The 25,093-nt window shown below is 42.8% G+C and overlaps 1 protein-coding gene across 1 annotated transcript; it reads right to left on the bottom strand.

Moving 5' to 3' along the window:
• Window positions 1–553: 553 nt before the first annotated feature.
• GCM1 (glial cells missing transcription factor 1) lies at window positions 554–14,344 on the bottom strand. The gene is made up of 5 exons (XM_082218346.1): window positions 13,755–14,344; window positions 10,071–10,323; window positions 8,310–8,422; window positions 6,399–6,518; window positions 554–1,437 (listed from the first exon to the last, which is right to left on the bottom strand). Exons 1-5 carry the CDS (start codon window positions 13,854–13,856, stop codon window positions 703–705), a joined length of 1,323 nt encoding a protein of 440 aa, XP_082074472.1. The 5' UTR covers window positions 13,857–14,344; the 3' UTR covers window positions 554–702.
• Window positions 14,345–25,093: the final 10,749 nt, after the last annotated feature.

The following is a 25,093-nucleotide window of genomic DNA, read 5'->3' as shown; positions in this document are numbered from 1 at the left end:
ATTTGTTAGCGCAGCGTAGTTGTGCTTTCTGTGCATATTATTGAGAAGCAAGAATATCTATTTTAGTAAAGTGTGTTGCCAGGTCAGCACTTTTAAGATCACCGCTCAGGTCAAAAGAAGGACAATTGTACTGGTTTACATGGCTCTGTTTACGAGCTGCAGTCGGCATTTTTCAGTAGCTGACCCAATGCGCTGAAACCATGCAAAACATTGCACCCAAGAGAGGAATGTAAGCGAGGGACTTCACTGGTCCTTCCCTCCAGTACATGAACCACTGAAAAGGACCCGAAGAGCCAATGTATACAGAAGAGCAACTCTCTATGAGTGTGTTATGCATCTTATAACATGAATGTGCCTATGCACTGCTGTACAACCTTTGGAGAAAAGGTTTCCTCTTTAGGAAAGGGAACCTATTCTCTGATGTGACAAATTCAGTCCGCCTTCTTTTCTATAAAGTGAGGAGAACAGCACTACAACATCAGCAACTTTATTTGCCTCAACTATAAGCATGAGTTTGACCAAACTGCGGGAGGCAGTGCCTGGCGTGCTCTGGTTCATGGGGTCACGAAGAGCCGGACACGACTAAACGACTAAACAACAACAAAAAAGCATAAGTAACCACCCGAGGTTCAGGATAGCAGACAATCCGTGGCACTGCCAAGAGATACAGAGGAGGTGAGCGACAACGGAAAGGTGTCAGTGTCATCGCAAAGGGAAGAAGTTAAAAAACATCTCATTGTTGCAGTGGTCCAGATTTGTGTATTTCCTTTCTTCTTCAAAGTGCCACTCATTTCCTTTCAGGGGCAAGGAGCTCTGGTAATAGTGATGGGCAGCGTCTGCAATGAGGCAGGGCTCCTCTGGAGAGATCGGGCAGCAGGAGGAAGGAGCGTGGTTGCTGTTATAATGCAGGTGTGGCTTTCCTTCATACATGCCTTCTCCTCCGAATGTACCTACGTTAGATCTGAAGGACTGGTAGCCAACTTTTGCCATCGGGTCCCACTTGGTTGGAGCATGATGGATGCCTGCATCAACTGCACTTATGGAAGCCAGGGTTTCACAGTGTAGACCCGCCAGGGCCGTCGGAGAGCCACTGCAGTATTTCTCTGCTAATGGGTTTCTTCCCAGGCCCACAGTCTTATTCCAGGTTTGTTGCTCTCTGTATTCAGAATATGCAAATACTGAGGGTTCAGCTGGGCCTCTGTAGCTATATTCTCTGCTTCTGATCTGTTTGCACCTGTCCAGGTATTTGCTGCAGTCTACGTCCGGAGTGTGCTCTATTAGATAAGAGGATTTTCTTGAACTGTACCCTTTGGCAAGAGACAAGCAATCGTTCAACACCTGCTCTTGTCCCAAGAAGGTACTTTGTGACATAAGGTCTTCCTGTTTGGAGACTATTAATGGCAAAGTGTCCTGGTTTGGCTTCTCACCTGTCAGGGACTTAAGAGAGAAAAATGCATCATAATATCATGCAGCCAAACAAAAAGCCCTCTCAATTTCTCAGATTGATACTATTGAACTAGAAGGCTGCAGCTAAAGGACTTTAGCTCGGTTGTTCAACTCTGTATGTGAAATTCATCCACCTTGTTTTCCCTTTTTGCCCCCTTAAGGTTGCCAGGTCACAAAGTAGCAGACTTCTCTTAGCCTGACATGCCTATGCAGGGCCACCCCAGGATATTCTACCGCTTGAGGCAAAGTAGAAAATGGCGTTCCCCCTGCTACTTCCTTCTCTACCCGCACTCTTCCACCTCCACCTGAGGGGACCAGAGGCAGCCCAGGGAAGCCCTGGTGCACTGAAGGTGGTGGGGAAGAAAAAAGGAGTCCAGAGAGGAGCAAATGGAATTGGGGAGGTGGGAGCAGAGGAGACAGGTAACAAATGCAGGAGGTAGCACGCTGTGTGCTCCTCAGAGGCCTGGATCTGTGACCCCTCACAGCTGGCCTCAACCTGCCACCCGAGGCAACTGCCTCACCGAGCCTCAGGGGTGTGCCAGTCCTGTTCCTCTGTCCTTATGCTTTTCTCTCTTGCAAACCTTATGGTTCTCAATCTTGCAAACAGTGCACAGCTCCTCCTAGCTCTTAGGCCAAGGATGGGGAACCTGAGCAAAGTAAGCAGTAGCTCTCCAGCTGTTTAGACAAGAATGCCATCAACCCCAGTCAATATCCCCAGTCAGGGATAATGTAATTCAACAACATCTGGAGGGCCACTAGTTCCTCACCCCGTCTTCATCTATGGGAATTTTGCTCCACTTCTACTTGGCCCCTCTTTTACAGTGGTGCCTCGCAAGACGAAAAGAATCCGTTCCGCGAGTCTCTTCGTCTTGTGGTTTTTTCGTCTTGCGAAGCAAGCCCATTAGCGGCTTAGCGGATTAGCGCTATTAGCGGCTTAGCGGGCTTAGCGGATCAGCTGATAAGCGGTTTAGCGGTTTAGCGGCTTAGCGGATCAGCTGATAAGCGGCTTAGCGGCTTAGCAGATCAGCTGTTAAGCAGCTTAGCGGATCAGCTGATAAGCGGCTTAGCGGATCAGCTGTTAAGCGGCTTAGCGGCTTAGGATCAGCTGATATGCGGCTTAGCGGCTTGGGGAAAAGGGGGGAAGGGGGGGGGAAACCCGCAGGAACTTGCAAGACATTTTCGTCTTGCGAAGCAAGCCCATAGGAAATTCGTTTTGCGAAGCACTTCCAAAACGGAAAACCCTTTCGTCTAGCGGGTTTTCCGTCTTGCGAGGCATTCGTCTTGCGCGGCACCACTGTATTTAATTTCATGTCTCTACTGAATATTTGTTTCCTCAGGCCACTGCCTACTTTGCTCAACTGTCACTTAGTAGCTGGGACAGTTGACCAGTTCTTCTAGCACTCTGTTTTCTCTCCAACCAAACAATGCAGCCCCTTCTCACTTTTAACACAGCTATGTTTATCCAGCGTCACCTCTCTGTTTTATTAGTTCTTCCTTGCCTTCAATCCCTTTCCTTAAGCTTCATTCTCATTTATCTTTCCTTCATTCCCCTCCCCCTTAGTACCTTTCATTCGGTTTCCCTTCCTCTGGGCTCTTCCTTCGTTATCTTCCCTACAGTGGTCCTTGTTCATCCTCTGTGTGAGAGTTTTTAATCCCAGCCAAACTGACAACTCTCCCTTCCCTCACAGAAACTAGACTGAAAATGATTTCCTTCCTTGAACAACTGGATATTCTGAACCGTAGCACAAGTTCAGCTTCACTGCCGCAGGCACAAATAATAGAGACAGGTAGGAGCACCAACCAAATGGGCAAAGTGCTCCAGTTCAGGGTTCTGCCAGCCAGCCAAGCCCTCTTACAGAATACTCCATTGCATCCCCTCTCCTCCCTCCCCCCACCAGATAGCATTCCCTGGCTAGTGACTGAGAATGCTCAGACCTTTCTGGATATTTTTTTCTGAAGGTTTTGGGGGTTTCTGCAAACCTTGGGGTTTTCCTAAGCCTGCTGATGCTCCTGCCTCATGTGTGGCTGATGCTGAATCAGCACTCACCCCCAAAACATTGCCAATAGAGGGAATTAAACAGTAAATATGATGTAGCATCACCACAAATTCTACAGTGCTGCTCATACAACCGACAGCTCTTCTTCCATGAACTGGAAAATTTCAATGTTGTGATTTTCCAGTTTGCAGAAGAAAGGGGGCAATCTTTTTTATGAATTAATTACTCCAATGTTACACTACTCATGTGGGTAAATCACTTGCATGAACAGCTGCTTTTGCAAAGTGTATTGCTTTTGCCAGTGTATTGTCACAAGTGACCCAGAGATTCCAGGTCTGTTCCTTCCGCTCCAGCAGCTATGCAATGTAACCCAGAGAAACCCAGGGAGCCAAACAGTTCTCTAAACTAAAAAGGATTGCACCCCCTCATCAGAACATATATTTTACAACTGCATAAATCAAAGTTATTTTGCCTGCATGTGGTTTGACCTATGTATGAAAAGAGACAAACGTCTCACTGCAGCTAGCAACCTGTGTCTGGATTAGGGATGGCCAAGCCTATCAATTTCAGTCTTTCTCATTTTTCTCATTTTTCACATCTTCAGTTCTCCACATTTTAAGGCAGTCTGCAAAGGCATAGCGTTTGCCTATATGGTTTGAACAAACACCAGTTATTTGCTAAACACCTCTCTTGGGCACAGAACAATGAATTTGCTTTGAACACCATAGCTGTAGGATTATAACTGGGGGGAGTTTAATCCTCCACCCTCCAAAAACACACATTGGGCCACTGATAAGAGACTTGCAGCTAATTATTATTATTATTATTATTATTATTATTATTCCATATCAGTGTATTTTGATAATTAGTAGTAAATTACCGCTTGCAGAAATAAGACATAGCAAAACACGCTTCTGCTGTATGGGGACTTTGTGAAGACATTTTGCTAGTGGCAAATTCTTTAGAGCCCATCCCTTTCTAAGTTAAAAAGTAATGTGACACTCCAAGGAAAATGTTGAAAATCCATCTAATTTTAGCCTGTTCTTTTTTTTAGGTCATGGAACATACTAGGGTAGTCTCCTTCCTTGTGCATAATTTAGGGGTGATTTCCCCCACTCCCTTTCCTAAGTTGCTCCACATCGGAAGTCAGTATTCTCTCACTTTGACAGCATTTACTGGTAGAAGTCAGAGAGATCACTCAACTTGCTGCAGGTGCATTAAAGTGCAGTAAAACCCCATTGAAATTAACATAAATATAGATCAACGGGACTGAAGTTAGGTAAAATAATTTAAAACCTGCAGGCAACATATCTATATTGATACGGTTATCTGTTTGTCAAGGCATTGAAAATGACGCACCATTTTCACAAAACCGAATTCTCATACCCAGCCTGTAGCTACGCCTAAGCATGTGTCACTGAAAAGCCAAGTAGGCTTAGTTAGACGCTTAGTTACAGTAGGTCAGCCTTCCCCAAGCTGGTGCCCTCCGTATGTTGTTGGAGTCTAGATCCCCCAATCAGCATCATCCATGGTCAGGGATGATGGAAGTGGTAGGGTTGCGGCATATCTTTAAAGCACTCTTATACCACCGAAACAGTCGTGGGTGCAGTTTAAGGGTGCTGCTTCCTAGACATACAATTCCCAGCACATGCAACAAACTACAGTGCCCAAGATTCTCCATTCCTGTTAAAAGTTGTCCAACAGTGTTGTGGAGGTGACCACCAAAATCTGGAGGGCCACAGCTTTCCCTGTCCCTACTGTATTGCTACTCTGTTTGCCCAATCCCTTCTCTTCCTCCGTTGTTCCTCCAGTGTCTGAATTTAGAGTGTAAGCCCCTTGGGGCAGGGAACTGTTGTCCTCTACTCTGTCAAGCACCGTGCACACAATGGTTCACAGCTCTCGCACTGTCTGTACTCATATAAGACCCCCAAAAGTGAAGTACCGTATTTTTCCGTGTGTAACATGACCCCATGTATCAGACGACCCCTATTTTTTGGAGCCCTCAACAGTTGTTGAGCTTCTTTTGTAAGTTCGCTGAGCTGTTGAGCAGTTTTTTGATGACCCCCCACTCTGGCTGACGGAACTGGTACCATAATACACCGCATACTGGCACCCACCAACTACTCTTCCTAAGCCGGGAAGAGCGGGTAAGCAGCCTCCTTTCCAACATTTCCCTGCTACCACCGCAGCACCAGCCCTCGCTTACTTAGCATATTAACCCGTGTATAAGACGACCCTCAATTTATCACAAAAAATTCAGGGAAAAAAGGTCATTTTATACATGGAAAAATACGGTAATAATGAAACCTGAAGTCAGATTGAAAATACAGATATATGCAGGATACTGGCTTTTTATTATACAGTAAAGAATAAAACCCAGTATCCCAACATATATCCATATCTTCAACAACTTTCCAGTGTGACCAAGAAACAGAACCCAGGACAGGTGAAGAGTCACCAGGGGTAGAGAGCCCCCACTCTACCCCATGGTATCCCCAAATTACTATTTCCCATATGACTGAATGGTTGCTATTCACTCAGATGAGAGAATAGTACAGTGGTACCTTGGATTACAGACACTTCAGGTTACAGACTCCGCTAACCCAGAAATAGTACCTCGGGTTAAGAACTTTGCTTCAGGATGAGAACAGAAATAATGCGGCGGCAGCGGGAGGCCCCATTAGCTAAAGTGGTACCTCTGGTTAAGAACAGTTTCAGGTTAAGAACGGACCTTTGGAATGAATTAAGTTCTTAACCTGAGGTACCACTGTACACCACTGCAGTTGGGAGTACACTGCTACAGTGAGGGAGAAACCTGCCTATCCCTCATTGATAGAGGTCCCTCAGTTGATACACTGCACAGAGCAGGGGTTCTTGCAGTCCTCGTTACCCTCCTTCAAGCCACCTGCCATAATGGCAGACATTTTGCTGCTAGTTAAAAAAACAAGCGTTTACCTCAGCATCTCTGCTCCGTTTAAGTCTCGGAGAGCTTGGGGCGTGTGCTTTTTGTATCGATCGTCTCGCTTCGGCTTCCGATTTTGTTTCCGGCCTTGGATGATCGTGAGCCCCCTTTGACTTTATAACAGCAAGTGAAGAAGGCATAGGGGCATAAAACCACAAGGTAGTTTTCAACACAATGCTCGCTAGACAAGGGGTGTAAAATCCAAAATGGCTTCCCTGTCTCGTTGGATGTATAGCATACCATAGGCTTTCTTCAGGCAACTCACTACATTTTAGTTTAAAGTTTCAATTTAAATGGAAGTGGGTGGCCAAATTTGCTGAAATGGCAAAACCATCTCAAAAGATCCATGTATAGAATAGGTTATTCTGCAGGGGAAATCTGGCTTCATAGACTAGTCAAAATTGGTGATTTTATCCTGAAACTGGTCATTGACCGCAATAAAACAACTTTATACTTAGTCAAAATTAAGAGCCTGGTCATCTATAAAGACACAGGAATGATAATCTGAGTTTTCTATTTCTATTTCTAATTCTATTTTTTACTCCTATTTTCCCCGAAAGGTTATGTGACTGAATTCTGACATAACTTTTTGAAATTCTATCTTGGAGGAAAATGCTACCATGATTTCCATGATGATTCCCATGTGGATGTTTAGTTGTCTTCTACATTCATATACCAAGGCTCATACCAATAGCTCATTTTTTGCCTATTTGTGACTGTAGTGCTCTGCATGCCATGGTGTTGACCTTTAAAGCCCTAAACAACCTCGGCCCTGTGTACCTAAAGGAGCATCTCCACCTCCATTGTTCAGCTTGGACAGTGAGGTCCAGCTCCAAGGGCTTTCTGACAGTTCCTTCATTGTGAGAAGTGAAGTTGCAGGGAACCAGGCAGAGGACCTTCTCAGTAGTCATGCCCATGCTATGGAACACCCTCCCATCAGCTGTCAAGGACATAAACAATTATATGACCTTCTGTAGATATCTGAAGGCAGCCCTGTACAGTCGTATCTTGGTTTTCAAACAGCTTAATTCTTGAACGTTTTAGCTCCCGAATGCCATAAACCCAGAAGTGACTGTTCCGGTTTACAAACTATTTTTGGAAGCCAAACGTCCGACTGGGCTTCCACGGTTTCTGATTGGCTGCAGGAGCTTCCAGCAGCCAATCAGAACCCACACTTTGGTTTTCCAAATGTTTTGGAAGTCGAACGGACTTCTGGAACGGATTGCGTTCAACTTCCAAGGTACGACTGTATTGGAAAGCTTTTAATGTTTGATGTTTTGTTACGTTTTCTTATATTCTGTTGGAAGCTGCCCAGAGTGGCTGGGGCAACCCAGTCAGATGGGTGGGATACAAAATAATAATAATACTAATAATTCTAATAGTGGTTGTTGTTATTTTATTTATTTAAGAGTAAACACCATTGAACCCAGTGGGACTTACTTCTGAGTAAATGTGTAAGTAATGGAATTGTGACATGTGCTATGGACTTGACCATCTGGTTCAAAAAACCGAGGCAGATGTTTTCCTGGATTCAGCTGAAATGTTCTATGTGCCTACTATTTTCATGTTTCTCTTTCTTAGTTCCTTTGCAGTTGGTATAGTTTAGATTGGTTGTTTTTATGCAATGCTATTTTTCTAGAGGTGTTGGAACTCATCCTGAACACCTCCCTATTTTTTTAGAATGGCAAAGAGAGTTCCAGCTGGAAAGAAAGCTTGTTTTTATGTATAAGCATGGCCAACTGGTTAACTTTTGTGGATCCCCTTACCTGAGGTGTCATACCTCACTAACAATTTAAATACTCTCTTTGGCTCAGTGTGAAACATTTCCTGGTTTGCTCATCTTCCAAGCACAGTTCAGCTATAACAGCAGGCTTGCCTTGAATAAATCAGATACTGTTACCAACCTGGAAAAATATGAATGGTCCTTCATGTCTCCAGAAGTTTGTTACAGGGTATCCACCATGACCTCGGCAGGGAATAAGCTTCAAGGGCCCATAGCAGTTGGGACATGATTTTCCTGAAACAAGTGTACCATTAAATATTTTATTTTAAATTAACTTAGTTTCAAGATTATGTCATGTTAGAGGTTCATTGTGTAGGGTACAATATATCGTATTTTTCGCTCTATAACACGCACCCGACCATAACACGCACGTAGTTTTTAGAGGAGGAAAATCCGTAGGCATGCCACCCGTAGGCATTCCCTCCATAACACGCACAGACATTTTCCCTTACTTTTTAGGAGGAAAAAAGTGAGTGTTATGGTGCAAAAAATACAGTACTCTTTTCATGTTGGGTTATTGACAGCAGATGTCTCTGTTTGTAGCAAAGGTGACTTCCAATAAAAGCAATGGGACTTGTGTCCAGGTAAAATATCTTTGGAAAATGAAATGTGCTGTAGGCACAAATGAAACCCCAAACCCAAACCTGTCTAAGGCTGTGAACCTATGTCCCCTTACCTGGAAGTAAGTCCCATTGAACTCAATGGAACATATTTCTGTGTAGAAATTAGATTGTGCTGTAGGATTCTCAGCTTCAAATTGTAGTATAATATCTTGATCAAGCTTACTTACCTCTACTTGAAATAAAGTCCCATTTGATTTTATTGAGATTTTCTGAGTGTGCTTATTACCTTAGACTATAAGTTCTTATGTTTGTTATTACACCATCAAAATTATATACATGTTCACTTAGCCTGAATAATTTTGGTATTCCTCAGTAAAGGACCAATATATGATCCTTATCATTAGATATAGATACAATATTATCATTAGTGGAACTAATTCATTTTCTGCCCCAAATAAATTGCATTCTTTTGGGAAAGTTTTCATTTAGAAGATTATATGAATATTCTCTCCCCAAAACTTCATCAAATAATTAAGGCTTCCAGAAATTAATTTATCTTCTGTGAGTGTCACAATCTTTCTTCCATGATTGTCCTAATCTTTGTCCTAATCCTTACCTTCCTAGTGCAAATTCTATTCTGTTCACACCTGCAGATCTGTTTTACTGAATTACACGGGGCTCATGTTCAAGCAAGAATACTCAGTATCAGCTTGTAAACTAGGCTCACTTACTTTAAAGTAAACTCAGTGTACTTTTTTTTAAAAAAAATGCACATATATTATATAAGGGGAACATCTACTTTTAAAAATGCATCCATTCGTGAAAGAAAATCATTTGCAAAATGTGTTTATTAGGGGAAATGTGCACTGGAAAAAGGAGAAAGAAACAAAAATGGCCATATTCATCCATCCCTACAATTACATGTACAGTACTTCATGATGTGATACTTCCAGCATGTGACTGGAGATGTACTAATGCAAGTCAGGTTCTGAACAAGGATTACCCAGTACAGTGGTACCTCGGGTTAAGTACTTAATTCATTCCGGAGGTCCGTTCTTAACCTGAAACTGTTCTTAACCTGAAGCATCACTTTAGCTAATGGGGCCTCCTGCTGCTGCCATGCCGCTGGAGCACGAGTTCTGTTCTCATCCTGAAGCAAAGTTCTTAACCTGAAGCACTATTTCTGGGTTAGCGGAGTCTGTAACCTGAAGTGTATGTAACCTGAGGTACAACTGTAGATTTTTTTTTTTGTGGCAGCGGAAACCCAAATTTAACTGCAAGGAGTCTAATGTAAGCCCTTTTCAAAGAGGCATACTTACTCTGCTGTTTTTGCCTGGCCTTGTCACATATAGCCGGCCTCAGATACATCTTTCCCCCATCTGAAGTTGAGCAATCATTGCTGCAGACGACGACTCCAAGGCAGGACTTTTTTAAGATGCGCGAGTTGTGATTGTTGGTGTTCCTCATTGCCCAGCTACTTAGGTGCCTCTGAGCATTTTTGTCATCAGAGCTATAGATGCATTTTACATAGGAATCTGGCCATTCCTGAAACCAGTCTGTTTGTTTCACGTCCTGTAAGGAACCCAAAGAATGTGATGTTTCAAACCTAGGAAACAAGTCCCCACCACACCTCCTCAATTCAAAGACAATGAATCAAGTCTGCAATACAGAGCTGCCTTATTTGTTTGCAATTATTAAGTCTACTTTACATTTATTGCAGAAACAATTATCTGCTCCCCTCTGCCCTAGCAAATATATTAACCTGGCTGAATATACTTCTATATTTCATGGTAGATTCCACATGGCCGTGCATGACCCTTATTTATTTACAGTGGTGCCTTGGTTCTCAAAAGCCTTGGTTCTGAAAAACCAAAAACCTGGAAGAAAGTGTTACAATTTCAAGCGTTTTTCGGAAGCCAAACTTCCAATGTGGCTGTTGGCTATTGTTACTGGGGTGCTTGCACCAATCAGAAGCCACGCCTTGGTTTTCAGACATTTTGGAAGTCAAACAGACTTCCGGAACGGATTAAGTTTGGCACTTTTGTTTTTGCTATTTTGCGTTTTTGTTTTTGAGGATTTTTTGGTTAATTTGTTTTTGTGACTGTGTGGAACCCAGTTCAGCTACTGATTGATTGATTGATTGATTGATTGAGTGACTGCGGAAATGGATCAAAGCCCCCCCCCATCCAAACAATGACTATCATCAGTGCAGGTATGAAAAATATTTATTTTTAATTTTTATCATCTACAATACTGTCTTATTTATTTTATAGTACAGTTCGATTACTGCTTTCATTTTATGGATCAATGGTCTCGATAGATAGTAAAATTCGTGCTAAATTGCTGTTTTAGGGGTTGTTTTTAAAAGTCTGGAACGGATTAATCTGTTTTGCATTACTTTCTATTGGGAAAGCGTACCTTGGTTTTGGAACAGACTTTTGGAATGGGTTAAGTTTGAGAACCAAGGTACCACTGTAATTAATTTGGAAATATTTCTAAACTGCTCAATGAAACCGCTCTTGAAGAGATGTGCATAATAATACTGTAGACGAAACACTGAAACCCACAAAACTATAAAAAAAAACAATTACACATAAAATAATTATCATGCAAAGACAGACACAGTAAGTTAAACTTTTCAAACGAAGGTAGGTCACTAAATTATATGTCTGGGTAGACTTGCTGAAATTAGAAGAAAGCCTCAGAAGATGTCTAAAATAACATAGGGGGTCTCTGCCTAATGTTAATAAAACTTTATAAACATTCAGGGCTGATGAATGGCTGAAGGTACATATCATTTTAATTAGAACAACATGGAGGAGGATAACTGAGGCAGATAAGGGCTGCATATACACTCTGCCTTTAAAGCATAATTCTTTCCATCAAAGAATTCTGGGCACTTGTAGTTTGTTGAGGGTTGCTGGGAATTGTAACTCTGTGAGGGGTAAACTACAGTGCCCATAATTCTTTGAGGGAAAGAATGTGCTTTGATATCAATGCTTGCTGTTTGGATGTACACATTTGCATAACACTCAACAATTTGTGCCATGAAGCAAAAGCCTAATTCCAGAACATCAAAGATGTCTCTTGGGACAAAACTGATGGTTTTCCTCCAATAGGGATGTGCTACAGCTGATCATATTCTAAAGGAGAGCAGTCACGCTCTATCTTCACTATATCTGTTCTGGGTAGAGGAACTTTTGACACAGAAATTCTTAGAAAAATATAGATACCTGTATATCCATTCACTGCACTGTGGCTTGCTAGTGGTTGGATCTTAGATACTGTCAACTGTTATCTAACCACAAGTTGACAATATGAAAATTTATGGTTTCTGTGACATGGATGGTTGTAAACATGAATGAAACACTCCAGCTTCCATGTGCTACAGCTGATTGGAATCTACCATAAATATGAGAATTTTGCATAGAAACCACAAGATGTCTTTGGAGGCAACAATCATTACTCCCACAGCAAATATATCATTTGAACAAAGTCTACTTATAGAGCTAAGATTGTTTTCTATACAAGGCATGATCCAAACAAAGCCTATAGGTTTTAACATCTCGATGGGCTTTTCACTTTCTTCACTCTCCTTAACTTTTTATTTCACAGGATTTATTCCCCCCCCCCACATTAGAATGAGCGTGATGCAAAAGCTCTTAACTTTTGCAAAGTCCAGAGGTCCCGGAACTAAGACCCTCACAACGTATTTGCCAATAACACCTATCAAATTCCTGTTGCAACTTCATCTTAAGTTACCCTGTTAACATTTAGCTCTAATTACAGTCTAATAATGTTATAATATATGTTTTATTTGACAATGTTTAGATATCTAAGACGTATTTAAAAATATTTCAGTTATGAGCAGTTATGGGTGGTACGTTTTCACGCACCTCCGTGAGGCTTGCACACTGCCCAGAAGTCCTGGTGGGATGCGGTCAAAGAAGGCAACACAATATATGTGCTGAATGACCAACCTTTGGTGGGAATCTCATTCAAGCTACTGCCAAACCCATTTTAACCAAATGAATTCAACTCAGTGAAAGGCAGTTGCAGCCACCCTATAGCACCAAAATCCATTAGGACCTGTTGCTCTTTCATTTTAGGTAACAGGCAAAAATTTGAATCTTCAAAAACTTTTGATGAATCTTTCCTTTTCTAGCCTTTTTTTAAAAGCACAGTTTGCCTTTTGACTGTTTCCAGAAATCCTCATTGTTGACAATTGTCATAGTAACATTGGTGTTGTTTTTTTTTAAATTACTGTTGCAATAAGTAAAAGTGGGTGGCATACTGGGTGGCATGCAACTACATTTTACTCACTCAGAGTAGACCCATGAAAACTAATGCACACAACTATGCTACAACTATCCATTTCAATGGGTCTACTTTGAGTAAAACTTAGTTGATGACCACCCATGACTTTTAAACATTGAATTGCTGTTGTTTTGCTTTGTTTGTCACCTTGAATTTCTTTTTTGAGATGGATATAATCTTTAAAAAAAACTTTACAGGTTTTATGATTTTGTTTCATCATCCTGTTGTCTGTGGATTTTTAAAAATGTACGCCACCTGGAGTTACAAATAATTTAGCAGTGTACAAATGACTTAAAGAAATAAATAATATAGTAAAGAAATAAAAACAGTAAGTAATATTGTTATCATCTAGTCCAACCCCCTGAATATGCAGCTGACCCACACGGGGATTGAACTTGCAGCCTTGGCATTATCAAAACCATGCTATAACCAACTGAGCTATCCAGGCTGAGCTAATACTGCTGAACTTCTGACTTGAGTTTCAAGAGTTTTCAACTGCAAGGGAATTATAAAGTACAATGGCAGCAAAGAGGTATTATCTGTTGTGCATACACTGATGGAATTATGCAAATGAATGATCAAGTAAGCAAATCAATAATATATTATAATATAGTATAATGACAGAATATGATGGTTTTTAGAGTAGCTGCAATTTCTACAATACTCTTGGAATTCTCTATACCTACCTTGGGGAGCTTGATGTCATTGATGTCCCAGCTGACCATCTCACCACTTTGAGAACCCAAGGCTTCCTGTTTCATGCTGACATCCTCTGCAGCTCCCAGCATTTCCAAATCCCTTCCCTAGACTTAGCAACAGCAGTCTCTACTGCCAGCCTTTGAAGCTGTCTGTCTGGCAGCCACTCAACTCGCAAGTGTTTAGAACCAGGAAGCTGCTTCCTGAAGCCAAATGATAGGCTGCTCAAGCACCATTAAAGATAAAAATCTGTATTCTTTTGCTAGAAAAACTTGTTCCATCCAAAGTTTTGCAAGCGGCAACAATAATGGAAAGTATAGCTTCGAGACAAGAGTGTGGCCTTCTGGAGATGTCTGTAGCAGAGATAAAGCAAAGGCCCCCCCAAAATGCAACTCCTTGTCCTCGTTCTAAAATTTATGGAGCCAAAGCACACCTGTTTCGTTTTAGTTAAACTTTCACATTGTAGTCAAGAGAAAGCACACTATAAAAGGACACTTGTTGTTCTGCTCTGTGCTAGAAATATACCGTAAGAATTTAAACAACAGAAAATACAGTTATTTACTCATTTCCTCTGGGTGGAGGAAATGTTTCACATACTGGGATGTTTCACAGCCTGGCCTCAATGTCCCCAAAGAAAATTGTGACTCCATTTACCTGGAGATAAGCCCCACCGAGTTCAATATGATTGTTGTTATTATTACTCATTGATTTATTAATGATACTCTATGCAATCATTCCAAAGCAATTTACATATAAGGTTATTACAAACAGTTAAAAACACAAATACAGCAAATATACTTAAGACTAAAAACCTAACATGTAGAAACTTGTGGTAAAGTCCCGTTTACCCATCTGGGAAATCTTGTCAGAACGACAACAGAAAAGTCTTCAGTTGCTTCAGGAAAGTTCGGCTAATGGGCATCTGTCGTATCGTGATGGGAATGCTATTCCACAGAACAACGGCAGCCACAGTAAAAGCCCTGAGCTGGCTTTGAATCTTTTAGGGAAAACTTTCTTGCATATTGCAGCAATCTACTGGGTGCATGTGAGATAGGGCAATAACTTGGTCCCAAGCTGTAAAAGGCCTTCAATATTAGTCCCAAAATATTCAACTTGGCTTGGTAGGAGAGTTGCAGCCCAGGTGAATCCTGCAAGCAGGATGTTATATGCTGGTGGTAGTAAGTTCACTGTATGTTCTGCACCAGCTGTAGCCTCCAGACCAACAGCCCACCACACCGTGGTAATCCAATGCATGGACAACTATGGCCAAGTTGTCCTCTTCTAGGAATGGCCACAGCTGTCAAACCAACCAAAGTTGGTAAAAAAGGCACTCCTAGCCACCGAGGACACCTGAGTGGGACACTTTGTCAACTGAAGACTTCTGCTTGCCTAAGCTATTGGCAGTGACAGCCACATACCTGCCTGGCCAATGCACTAGTGACCAACCTCCATGGTCAGAAGCATCATGCCCCTGAATACCAGTTTCAGGGCATCAAAGGTGAGAAGAACGATGTCTTGCTCAGGTTCCGCTGGCAGCCTTCCCATCTGACGTGTCACTGTTAGAACAGAGTGCTGGATTAGATAGGTCCTCAGCCTTGAGTCACATCAGGGATCTTCTGATATTCTCACTCACCTTCGGGCGACAAAGATGGTGAGGGGATCTGAAAATCGAGTCCTATGATTTACGGCTTAAGGGGTCAGACAGATCAATTCTGGAGATGAGGTGGTTAAGAGGCAACGATAGACATCTTAAAATATTCGAGAGGCTGAAAACCCATCTATTTACTGAGGACTTTGACGCCTGAGATGTGTGTTTTCAGGGACCCACCCTATTCCCATGACTGTAACTGGTTTTAACTGGTTTTAATGCTGGATTTTGGGATCGGCCTGCCCTGTGAGAGGTAGGTAATAAATGATTGATAACAGATATGGAGTAGGGAACCTTTTGCCCGAGGGATGCATTGTCTCATGGGCAATGTTCTGGGCAACCTAGTGATGGACGGGGCCAGAGGCAAGAGCAGGTGGAATAATGGCTGTGAGTGCCTACCTCTGTACAGTAGACGTTCTTCACAAAAGTCATAAGCTTCTACACCAGGCATAGGCAAACTCAGCCCTCCAGATGTTTTGGGACTACAACTCCCATCATCCCTGACCACAGATCCTGTTAGCTAGGGATGATGGGAGTTATAGTCCCAAAATATCTGGAGGGCCGTGTTGGCCTATGCCTGTTCTACACCCTCACCTCTCTGTTCAAGGAGACACTTCAGCTAGGCAAAAGTCCTCTTAGAGGGCATGGAGCTTGGTCTATAAGAGGTAGGAGCCTGGGAGAGTCCTGAGCCCCAGCTCATGAAGCCTGGGCCTGATGTCCCCAACCTCTGAGACAGATGACCCAACCGATCCGTTCTCTCTTATTCATCAGGATAGGAATGATAGGGGAAAGGATTTTGATTTCCAGGTGGTATGAGCTTTTCAAACTAGGAAGCAACCTGCTTTGGAAATTGGCAGGCTCTCCTTCATTAGAGGTATTTAAGCAGAGGCTGGATGGTGGCCACGTCTCTGGTTTCCTGCAGCAGATTTCTTGCAAGGGCAGCAGGTTGGACTAAACGAGCTCAAGTCAATGATTCTAAGCAGAAACTCTTTGGAATCCAGGACAAGCAACCTACAGGCCTGGTGATCTTGTAATGCATAACTATGTCCAACACTCAGAGGAACTTCAAAGAGATTTAAGCAAGCAAGCAGAGCGCCTGCCTTGGGCACTCCGTACCCTCAAGCCAGTGACCTGGTGTACTAGTGCTGGATGCTATTACTGCCCTGCAGATGCCTCAAGTGAAGCTGTCCTGGGAATTTCCACACTAGGTGTGCACACACACAATGCCTTCAAAGCACAATCGGCGCACATTCTTTTCCTCCAAGAATTCAAAGGACTGTGGTTCACCCCTCACAAAGTTATATATGAAGTCGTTTTCAAATTATCGTTCTCCTATGCTTCTTTTGTTTCTTTTCTGGAGCTCACACAATCCTACCTTCTTCTCTCTCTTTTTTGCAGTGGAGAGAACCAGAATAGGAATGCAATCTCTGTAGGCTGTGGTAGATCATCTCCTGCCTCTTTGAAGATGTGTAGTTTAGAGGGGTGTGGTGATATTTCAGGCACCTGAGCCCTAGTTCATTCACCACACAATTTTCACTTCAAAAATATTCTCACTGTTAGCATTCTGGTCTCTGCCAATGTTTGTTATTATTCTGATCAATTAAAAAAATAAAATAAAAAGTTGGAGAAACTCTGCTAAGCCCTGTTAAGAGCCAAAGGAATAAGCTGTTTACTGCAGCAACCCAATCTCCTTGATTGTATCGGAGCTAAGAGCAAAGGTCACAGTTATGTTCCAGCCACAGGACAGAGCTCCCGGGAAGCCTAAAAGGCTTTCAGATGGGGGGGGGGATAAATGCTACACTGGAGAAGTGTAGCTGCACCTGCTTCTTTTGTATTGATGAGTCCTAGGAATAGGAATACAGTGGTACCTCAGGTTAAGTACTTAATTCGTTCTGGAGGTCCGTTCTTAACCTGAAACTGTTCTTAACCTGAAGCACCACTTTAGCTAATGGGGCCTCCTGCTGCTGCCACGCTGCCGGAGCACAATTTCTGTTCTCATCCTGAAGCAAAGTTCTTAACCTGAGGTACTATTTCTGGGTTAGCGGAATCTGTAACCTGAAGTGTATGTAACCCGAGGTACCACTGTACGTCCGTTTCAGCTCCTCATTTCTCCAGACCTCTAGGTTCAGTTCTCCAGAGTTTGTGATTTACTTATTTATCTTCAGGTGGTTAGTGTCTGTACATGGAATGGGGAGGGCACCATCTTATCCTTTGTCTTGGGTCTAGCTCTGATTGAGAGGGTAAACCCTGCTCTGTACAGCTTCAGACTGCCTGTAAATGTTCAAATGATAGAATAGCCCAAGTTCCTTCCACAAACAAGTACTGGTGCTGCCACTTCCCCTTTTGACTACCTTTTGACCCTTTTGACTAGAATTTTCCATCTCACCACATCACCATTATTATTATTATTATTATTATTATTATTATTATTATTATTATTTTGCTATTGGTGGCCATTGTTGATGGCAGCCCTTGTCTCCCTTGTTTGTAAAAAAGGTAAAGGTAAAGGGACCCCTGACCATTAGGTCCAGTCGTGGCCGACTCTGTGGTTGCGGCGCTCATCTTGCTTTATTGGCCGAGGGAGCCAGCGTACAGCTTCCGGGTCATGTGGCCAGCATGACTAAGCCGCTTCTGGAGAACCAGAGCAGCGCATGGAAACACCGTTTACCTTCCCGCCGGAGCGGTACCAATTTATCTACTTGCATTTTGACGTGCTTTCGAACTGCTAGGTTGGCAGGAGCAGGGACCGAGCAACGGGAGCTCACACCATCGCGGGGATTCAAACCGCCGACCTTCTGATTGGCAAGCTCTAGGCTCTGTGGTTTAACCCACAGTGCCACCCGCGTCCCTCTTCCCTTGTTCATAGGCTGCTGCAAAAAGACTTCCTGCCAGTACATGTCCCACACTGAAGCGCTGTGGCTGCCAACCTCTTTGGGCCTGCCATTTTCATTTAAACAATTCTAGACCCCGCCACAAGAGTGATTGCAACCAGTCGGCCAATCACATACTACCTTTAGGATCACAGAGCCAATAAGAACATTGGGAGTGATGGAGGGAAGGGCTCAGGGAATGTTGGCTTGCTCCTGACACTGCTCCGGTGCCTTCATTGGCCTTGTAACACACACACACCGCCCCTGGTGCCAACTAATTGGCAGAGCTGGAAATGATTTTGGTTTAAATGGTGGGCAGCTGAAACTTCAGCTGCCAATGCAGAGGTTTGCTTGCTACTATCCGGTCATGGTTGTTTGCTGGTTTCGGAGGCCTCCTGGATTTAGGTTGGCCTCTGGAGCTGTTCCTCAAACAAAACTGGTATCTCAGGAGAAGAAGCTGAAATTTTCTGGATAAGTGGTTTTCTGTGCGGAGGGGATGTTTGTGCATGGAGGAGCCCTCAGCTGTGTAAAACTCCAACCTGCCGACTGAAAGGGAAGAGTTCAGAGACAGGTTTACCCCTTGAGTGAGAGACCGTATCCTTACGTTTCATCTAGCATCAGCTGGGAACGCATTTTAAAGTTTAACATCTTTCCACCAAATCAGGACGGCAAAGGCATGCGGTTATTAAAAGAGATCGCCTGGAGTTTGTCAAAAATGAAACAGCAGGGGGATGGAACAAGCCTCTCTGTAGTTTTGAATGTCTGGTGTCACACTTCCCCAAAGCCAACTAGAACCAAAGGGCAAAATTATTCACTGGCTATGTACAATGGATTTAAAGCCAGATCAAACAACTGCATTGAAAGCAAACCATAAACCAAGGCTGAGTAAAGTCCCCATCTGCTTTTGAAATAAATTATGTTTAATGAAAGACAAAGAGGGTGGAGTATTTTTGATGCAACAAAACTAACTAGGTTCAAGTAGCCTCCATAAGGCAAAGCAAAGTAGTGTTTACATTGAACCAGATGAGAATCCTGGGAACCACAGTTTGCTAAGCATGCTGCGAATTGTAGCTTTGTGAGGGGTAAAATACAGTCCCCCTGTTGTAAGGATTGCTGAGATAATGTAAGCAAAGCACCTGTAAATATTCAATTTTTATTTTGTTCTTTATTTATTTGCAATAGTTATATACTGAAGTCTAAGAAAAAAAATAGTAGATTATATTAAGAAACCTGTTAAAGAGGATGAAACTCGATATGAGGGAGTTTTAAAATGCAATCATATGTAATTACATTTATAAACCTCGAGCATGCGTGAGCGGGAAGTCATTAATATTGTAGAATAGGATTATAATTATTGATTGTTAAACTGTAATTTAGAATCTTGAAACCACTCTCATCAGGATCGCTTCTTTGGACTTCTGAAGGGGCTTATATAAATTTAATTTTAGATGGAAGAACTGATAATTATTGCATTGCATCATGTATTCTCAATAACCTCTGAACCCCAAAGCTGGAAGCCTTCCTGTTCCATAAACTCAAAAAGCAGTGTAATGTAAGGTGCTCTTTCACAAACACGAAATAGTGACCTACTTACTGTATAAGATTTATATTCTTTTCAGAATTACAGAACTAACCAAACCTCTGTGTGGGAGGTATGCAGGAGGAGTAAAAAGAAATGCTTCACTCGTGGCTATCTTGCACTAAGCAGGGAGACCGTCTAGATGACTTTCTAGGACCCTGACAACTCAACTATTCTTTGTGAATAGTATTGGTTGCCCATGGAGTCAGTTAAGGGCTGTTAATGACACACCCTTAGCAGTAGTAATTTCCCAGCATTTAAAAAAATAAAAATTCCCAGCATTTTTGAACTCGAGTGAACATGGAAATCTTTCAGCACAACATATAACAAAAGGGGTTTTGTTAATTGAATGTGTGTGTTGTGTGTGTGTGTGTGTGTGTGTGTGGACTTGAATATACATTTTGAATTAACAAAAACACTCTCCTTTACATATTGTATTTTTAACAGACCTTTTTTTGAGTAATCAAAACGATTTACAACACAGCAAAATGAAGAGCCAAGTGACAAATGGCCAATGTAAATCTGTATTTCATGCTTAGATATTTACATGTTGTATTAAGAGATTTCCATGTTCACTCAAGCTCAAAAATGCTGAGAAATCACTACGGTCAAAGGTGTGTTTCTGGGCCGCAACAATAAATGCTATTCTGAGTCTGATTCCATTGAATTGACACAGAAATGGTTATATAAATAAACCTGACAAAGAGTTGGAATATATGGTTTAAGAAAATGTCTGTTGGCAAGAAAGAAAACCCATTGCAGCTGCTTATTGAAGCCAACAGGAAGAAATAGATGGCAGAAGACAAATGTTTGTTTGTTTGTTTGCAGCCTGATAACTATTTCATAAATATTTCTGGTAGTGTGAATCCTTTTGGCGTTTGTATGTTCTGCAGGATGCATCAGGTTTCTCAGCACGAGAGCAGAGAACGTGTCCCTGCACAGCTGAAGTGGCTACTCAATTAGTTTTAGAGCTCAGCCAGCTGTGAAGAAAAATCGCATTGGGAAATATATGACAGTTTGAAATAAAGCAAATTAACTTTGCCATAAGGCTGAAGGACATGGAGGACTGTGGCCTCTTCGCATTATCAAAGTACCTGAACTAATCAGGAGATAAAACAAAGCACAGCAGGCATTAGGAGCTACATTAAGCAGCCATTTTGGAACTGGGCCTTGACAACAGCTGACATTTTCTGCCCAGTTACAATCGACGAGGGATCAATTTCCTTGGGAACACGGAATGACCTGTAACATCCTCTTTGCATCTTTAACTCTCTTATCTTCAGATGCACAGTTATTGGCACAAGCTTTTAACTTTTTTTCCTACCAGATTGACTTCCTTTATCAGCTTTTAGAAAGTTCCTTGCTCATGAATTAATCACACTGATGGAATACCATCACTGCAATGGATCCCTGTTGCCCCACTGAAGCTACTCCTGCTGGCATGCTGATTGCAATAGCTTGTGTTCTTTGTGTTTATATTGATTTAAAAACAACACTATGGTGTATTTGGGCTATGAATACAGAGGCATACAGGTTTTAAATGTTCTGTTACGAATTTTCATCCACGAATCCTCCATCTTGAACGGCCTGGCTTTCAGGCTATTGCCCCTGACTACATTTCTGCCCCTGTTATGACCCCTTTTTCAGACACTGAGGAGAGTGGTCTTCTTTGGGAGAAATCCAAACCTGATATCCACTGGGATGGGCAGAGTTCAGAATAGGTGGCATGCGGCTGAAGACCTTCATCCTGGCTTAGCTGGAGATATGCTGATCAACATTCTCCACACCAGCTCAGCCAAAGGCAGCTGACCCAAGGCTGGGGTTAGTCTGAGAAGAGAGGTGTGGTGGTGGAAGGATGAAAGGGAGACATTCAAGTATTTGAAATTCCTTTCGACTCAGTTATGTGACCTACCAAGTCAGCACGAGCAAAAAGGGTGTGTGTGTAAGTCGAGCACTATTTTAAAGACCTGTATTCACTCCTTGAGACTGGCCCAGATCTGCTACCGGTAGCCCTCCTCCTGAACCAGGCCCCGCAACTGATTTAGTACTTTTGTATAAAATTGTGCACTGCGGGGAGAAAGTGGATAAGAGAGAACTTTTTCTCCCTCTCCCATAGTGAACACTCACACGTTACACTGTGGGTGCACTTTGCGGGATCACACACGATGCTTCGGACCCCGGGGAACTTTCCAGTTTGTATGGGCTGGCCTGCCTCTCCGTGTTATTCTGTGGAGGCTCATGCCCATCCTCAGGTTATGCTGCTGGGAGATGGGGCCAGTCATATAAATAGGGGGTGGAGTCGGCAGCAGACAGGCAGTTGGCTCAGGAGCTTCAGCCACCCATCCCTCCCTTTGTTTAATGTTTCTTGTTTACAGGTTAACCTTTTTCTTCCTGTTTAGCGGGCACTGCTACGGTCTTTTGACTGGTTGCTGTTGAACAGCCGGTTAGAAATTTTCCTGCATTGACAAGCTTAGTCTTCCCCATAGCAATTTGTCACAACTTTGGCGGTTTAAGGCCTTGGGCTTGGGCTTCCCTAAAATGGGGGGGGCATGAAGTGGTGACACCACCACCCCCCGCCTGTGGCTGCGATTCCAGGGTCCCCTCTTAAAGGGGTTGTAATATGAGTGTCACTGGCCATACACTGAAAGGTTGTCAGTGAACTGCCCTGCGTGAGGGGATATGGGGTGGGCTGCCTGCATACACATACGTCTTGTAGAGCACTCCACCCCCATATCCCATTTACCTTGAGGAGCCCCAGTTCCCCCGGGTGGGGGGCTGGGAGGGATACACGCCCAATGCCTAAGCCAAGGTCTTCTACATTTGATAGTTTAATAAAGTTGTGGCCAAATTTTAATCCATAACACGTGGTCATGTGTCATTATTACTTACTGGTGATTCCTGGGGGCTGAGGTGGTTGCTGCCTGGTCACGCAATATAATATCCCTTTATCTTTGCCACAAAGTGTGAGGAACTTGTTGTTTTCATTACACTTTCCTCTGAAGGACCTCAAGGGAACACTGCTCTACGTACTGACCAGAGACAGATCTGTTTAGCTGTAGAAAATGAAGCTGTGTCAGGTGAGTTCAGATGAGTCACTGGAGCAGGACAGATGATCACCTCCTTTCCATTTTAGGCACATTGGGTTAATGCAAAGTGTCAGAGCTGCTGCCTTTGAAGGATGCTGTCTCTGTGCAGAAATAGGTGCCCTTCAGACCTGTCCTTTCAAATATTTGCATGAAGCTTAGACTGGTACCCTATTTGGAAAGTTACATTGGTCCTCTACTCCAAGGGCATTAGCATAATGTTAAAGCACTAACAATCTATCAAATACAATGAGCTACATTCCCATTAATTTAAAACAAGACCTAATTCTCTACTAAGATCTTAAATTCAACCACACAATGGACAGAGGACCAGAATCCAGCTAATAGGTAAGCATAGAGTAAGTTGGTTAGTAGAGTGTGGAACTCAGAGCTTAAGAGTGTGGTAGATTGGGAAGATCTTTTCAGCTATGAATCTTGCTTACTGACCCTGGGGCAGCTGATTTATATCAGTCTTGCCCACCTTACAGACTTTTTTTGAAGGGCAAGACTGGAAAATTCCACATTTGAAATATAATATTCTGGGCTTCTTGGAGGAAGGACAAGTTATGAGTACAATAATTATAATTACAGTTTAAAAAATAGATGATGTGGTATGTCCACTATCAGTTTATAAAGTGGGGAGAGGATTGTAGAGAACTGGTGGAATGGGAACAGCCCCTCACTTCTCCCTATGCTTGTTATGGCCTATGATGTTTGGCATATCAACCATGGAAGTGTGGGAACTGTGGTCTGAAGGAACATGAGTCATGCCGAAGTAAAGCAAGTCTGTGTCTGCTCAATGACTGAATGGGAACCCAATTTATGCTGCCTCACATTTAATGGATGACAGACAGAATGCATAGTCAGGGCTGTCCATCAGTCAACACTAGGAATAGCCCGGTTGCCACGGATAATTCATTGCAGGAAAAAGGAGACAAACTTCTGCCTTTAATTTCCCTCACAGTTCATTGTGCAGGGTTCAGTTTGTAAAATTCGTTATCAAAATGTGAACACCCTATAATCTAGTGGCAACTTGAATTACTCCCCTCTCCCTCAGTTTTCCCTAAGAGTTGCTACTGTATGCAAAGAGGTCTGACGAGGTAACAAGGAAATGTGTTCTTCATTGTCTTGTCAGAGGACATTATATTCTGGCTGTCAGCACCACGGAGAACTCCTACAAGGGCATATCAAAATTGTTACCTTGCAAATAATTGATGACAGTTCTGTTTGCAGAAAACCCTTTCCCTCTCCTCTGCCAGACAAATTTTAGAAATTCTGGGATGAGCTTCCTAAGATTCACAGTGGTGTTGAAGAAGAAGAAGAGTTTGGATTTGATATCCCGCTTTATCACTACCCGAAGGAGTCTCAAAGCGGCTAGCAATCTCCTTTCCCTTCCTCCCCCACAACAAACACTCTGTGAGGTGAGCGGGGCTGAGAGACTTCAGAGAAGTGTGACTGGCTCAAGGTCACCCAGCATCTGCATGTGGAGGAGCGGAGACGCGAACCCAGTTCCCCAGATTACGAGTCCACCGCTCTTAACCACTACACCACACTGGTGGTGGGGGCAGACCTCCTCCTTAGTTCTGATACCATTCCTCCATTTATAGTTTTATATATTGTTCTATACATCTTGCTGGCCGTGTTGGGTTCATGCCCCCCCAGTCCACAAATAGGCCTTCTGTGTACAGTACAGAATGACTGTATTCATGATATAGAACAGCTGACCAGCAGAGGCGTCAGCAAAAGATGAGCCAAGCACAGATTAGGTGATGATGTCTTATTGCACTGACTTGTCAGAGAATGTCTTGCAAGGTTCATTATCAGAGCAACAAAGAGAACAGGATATGTGTTTGAATAAGCAACCAAGTCTGGAGATAAAACCAAAATTTGCTCCCTGCTCTCAGACCCTGATAAAGAACATCCAGTCGTTTGAAAATGGATCCACGGATATTCAGGGCTGTCCCCCGCTCCACCCCAAAACACCACTGCCTTTTTGGAGTGTTAGAAGGGAGCCTACTAACTTAAAAAGTTCAACACAAAATTCAATGTATGCAATGGAAGCTAACTCTCATATGTTGGGATTTTTATTTATATTTCTGAACAATTGAGTTTCAGTCAGTAGATGACGGTCAAACTAGGTGTCACATTA

This window comes from Podarcis vaucheri (assembly GCF_965113315.1).
Source record: "Podarcis vaucheri genome assembly, chromosome: 3".
NCBI classification, from domain to species: Eukaryota; Metazoa; Chordata; class Lepidosauria; order Squamata; family Lacertidae; genus Podarcis; species Podarcis vaucheri.
The sequence above is the reverse complement of the archived record's forward strand: the minus strand, read 5'-3'. Positions and strand labels throughout refer to the sequence as shown.

What these genes read in the sequence shown, in the direction of transcription:
- GCM1 (XM_082218346.1), bottom strand. Translation starts at nt 13,856, where the DNA reads ATGCTGGGAGCTGCAGAGGATGTCAGCATGAAACAGGAAGCCTTGGGT. An exon ending in GACCATTCATATTTTTCCAG is followed by an intron (nt 6,519 to 8,309) that starts GTTGGTAACAGT and finishes GCTGTTATAAAG; the next exon opens with TCAAAGGGGGCTCACGATCA. An exon ending in AACGGAGCAGAGATGCTGAG is followed by an intron (nt 1,438 to 6,398) that starts GTAAACGCTTGT and finishes TTCTCTCTTAAG; the next exon opens with TCCCTGACAGGTGAGAAGCC.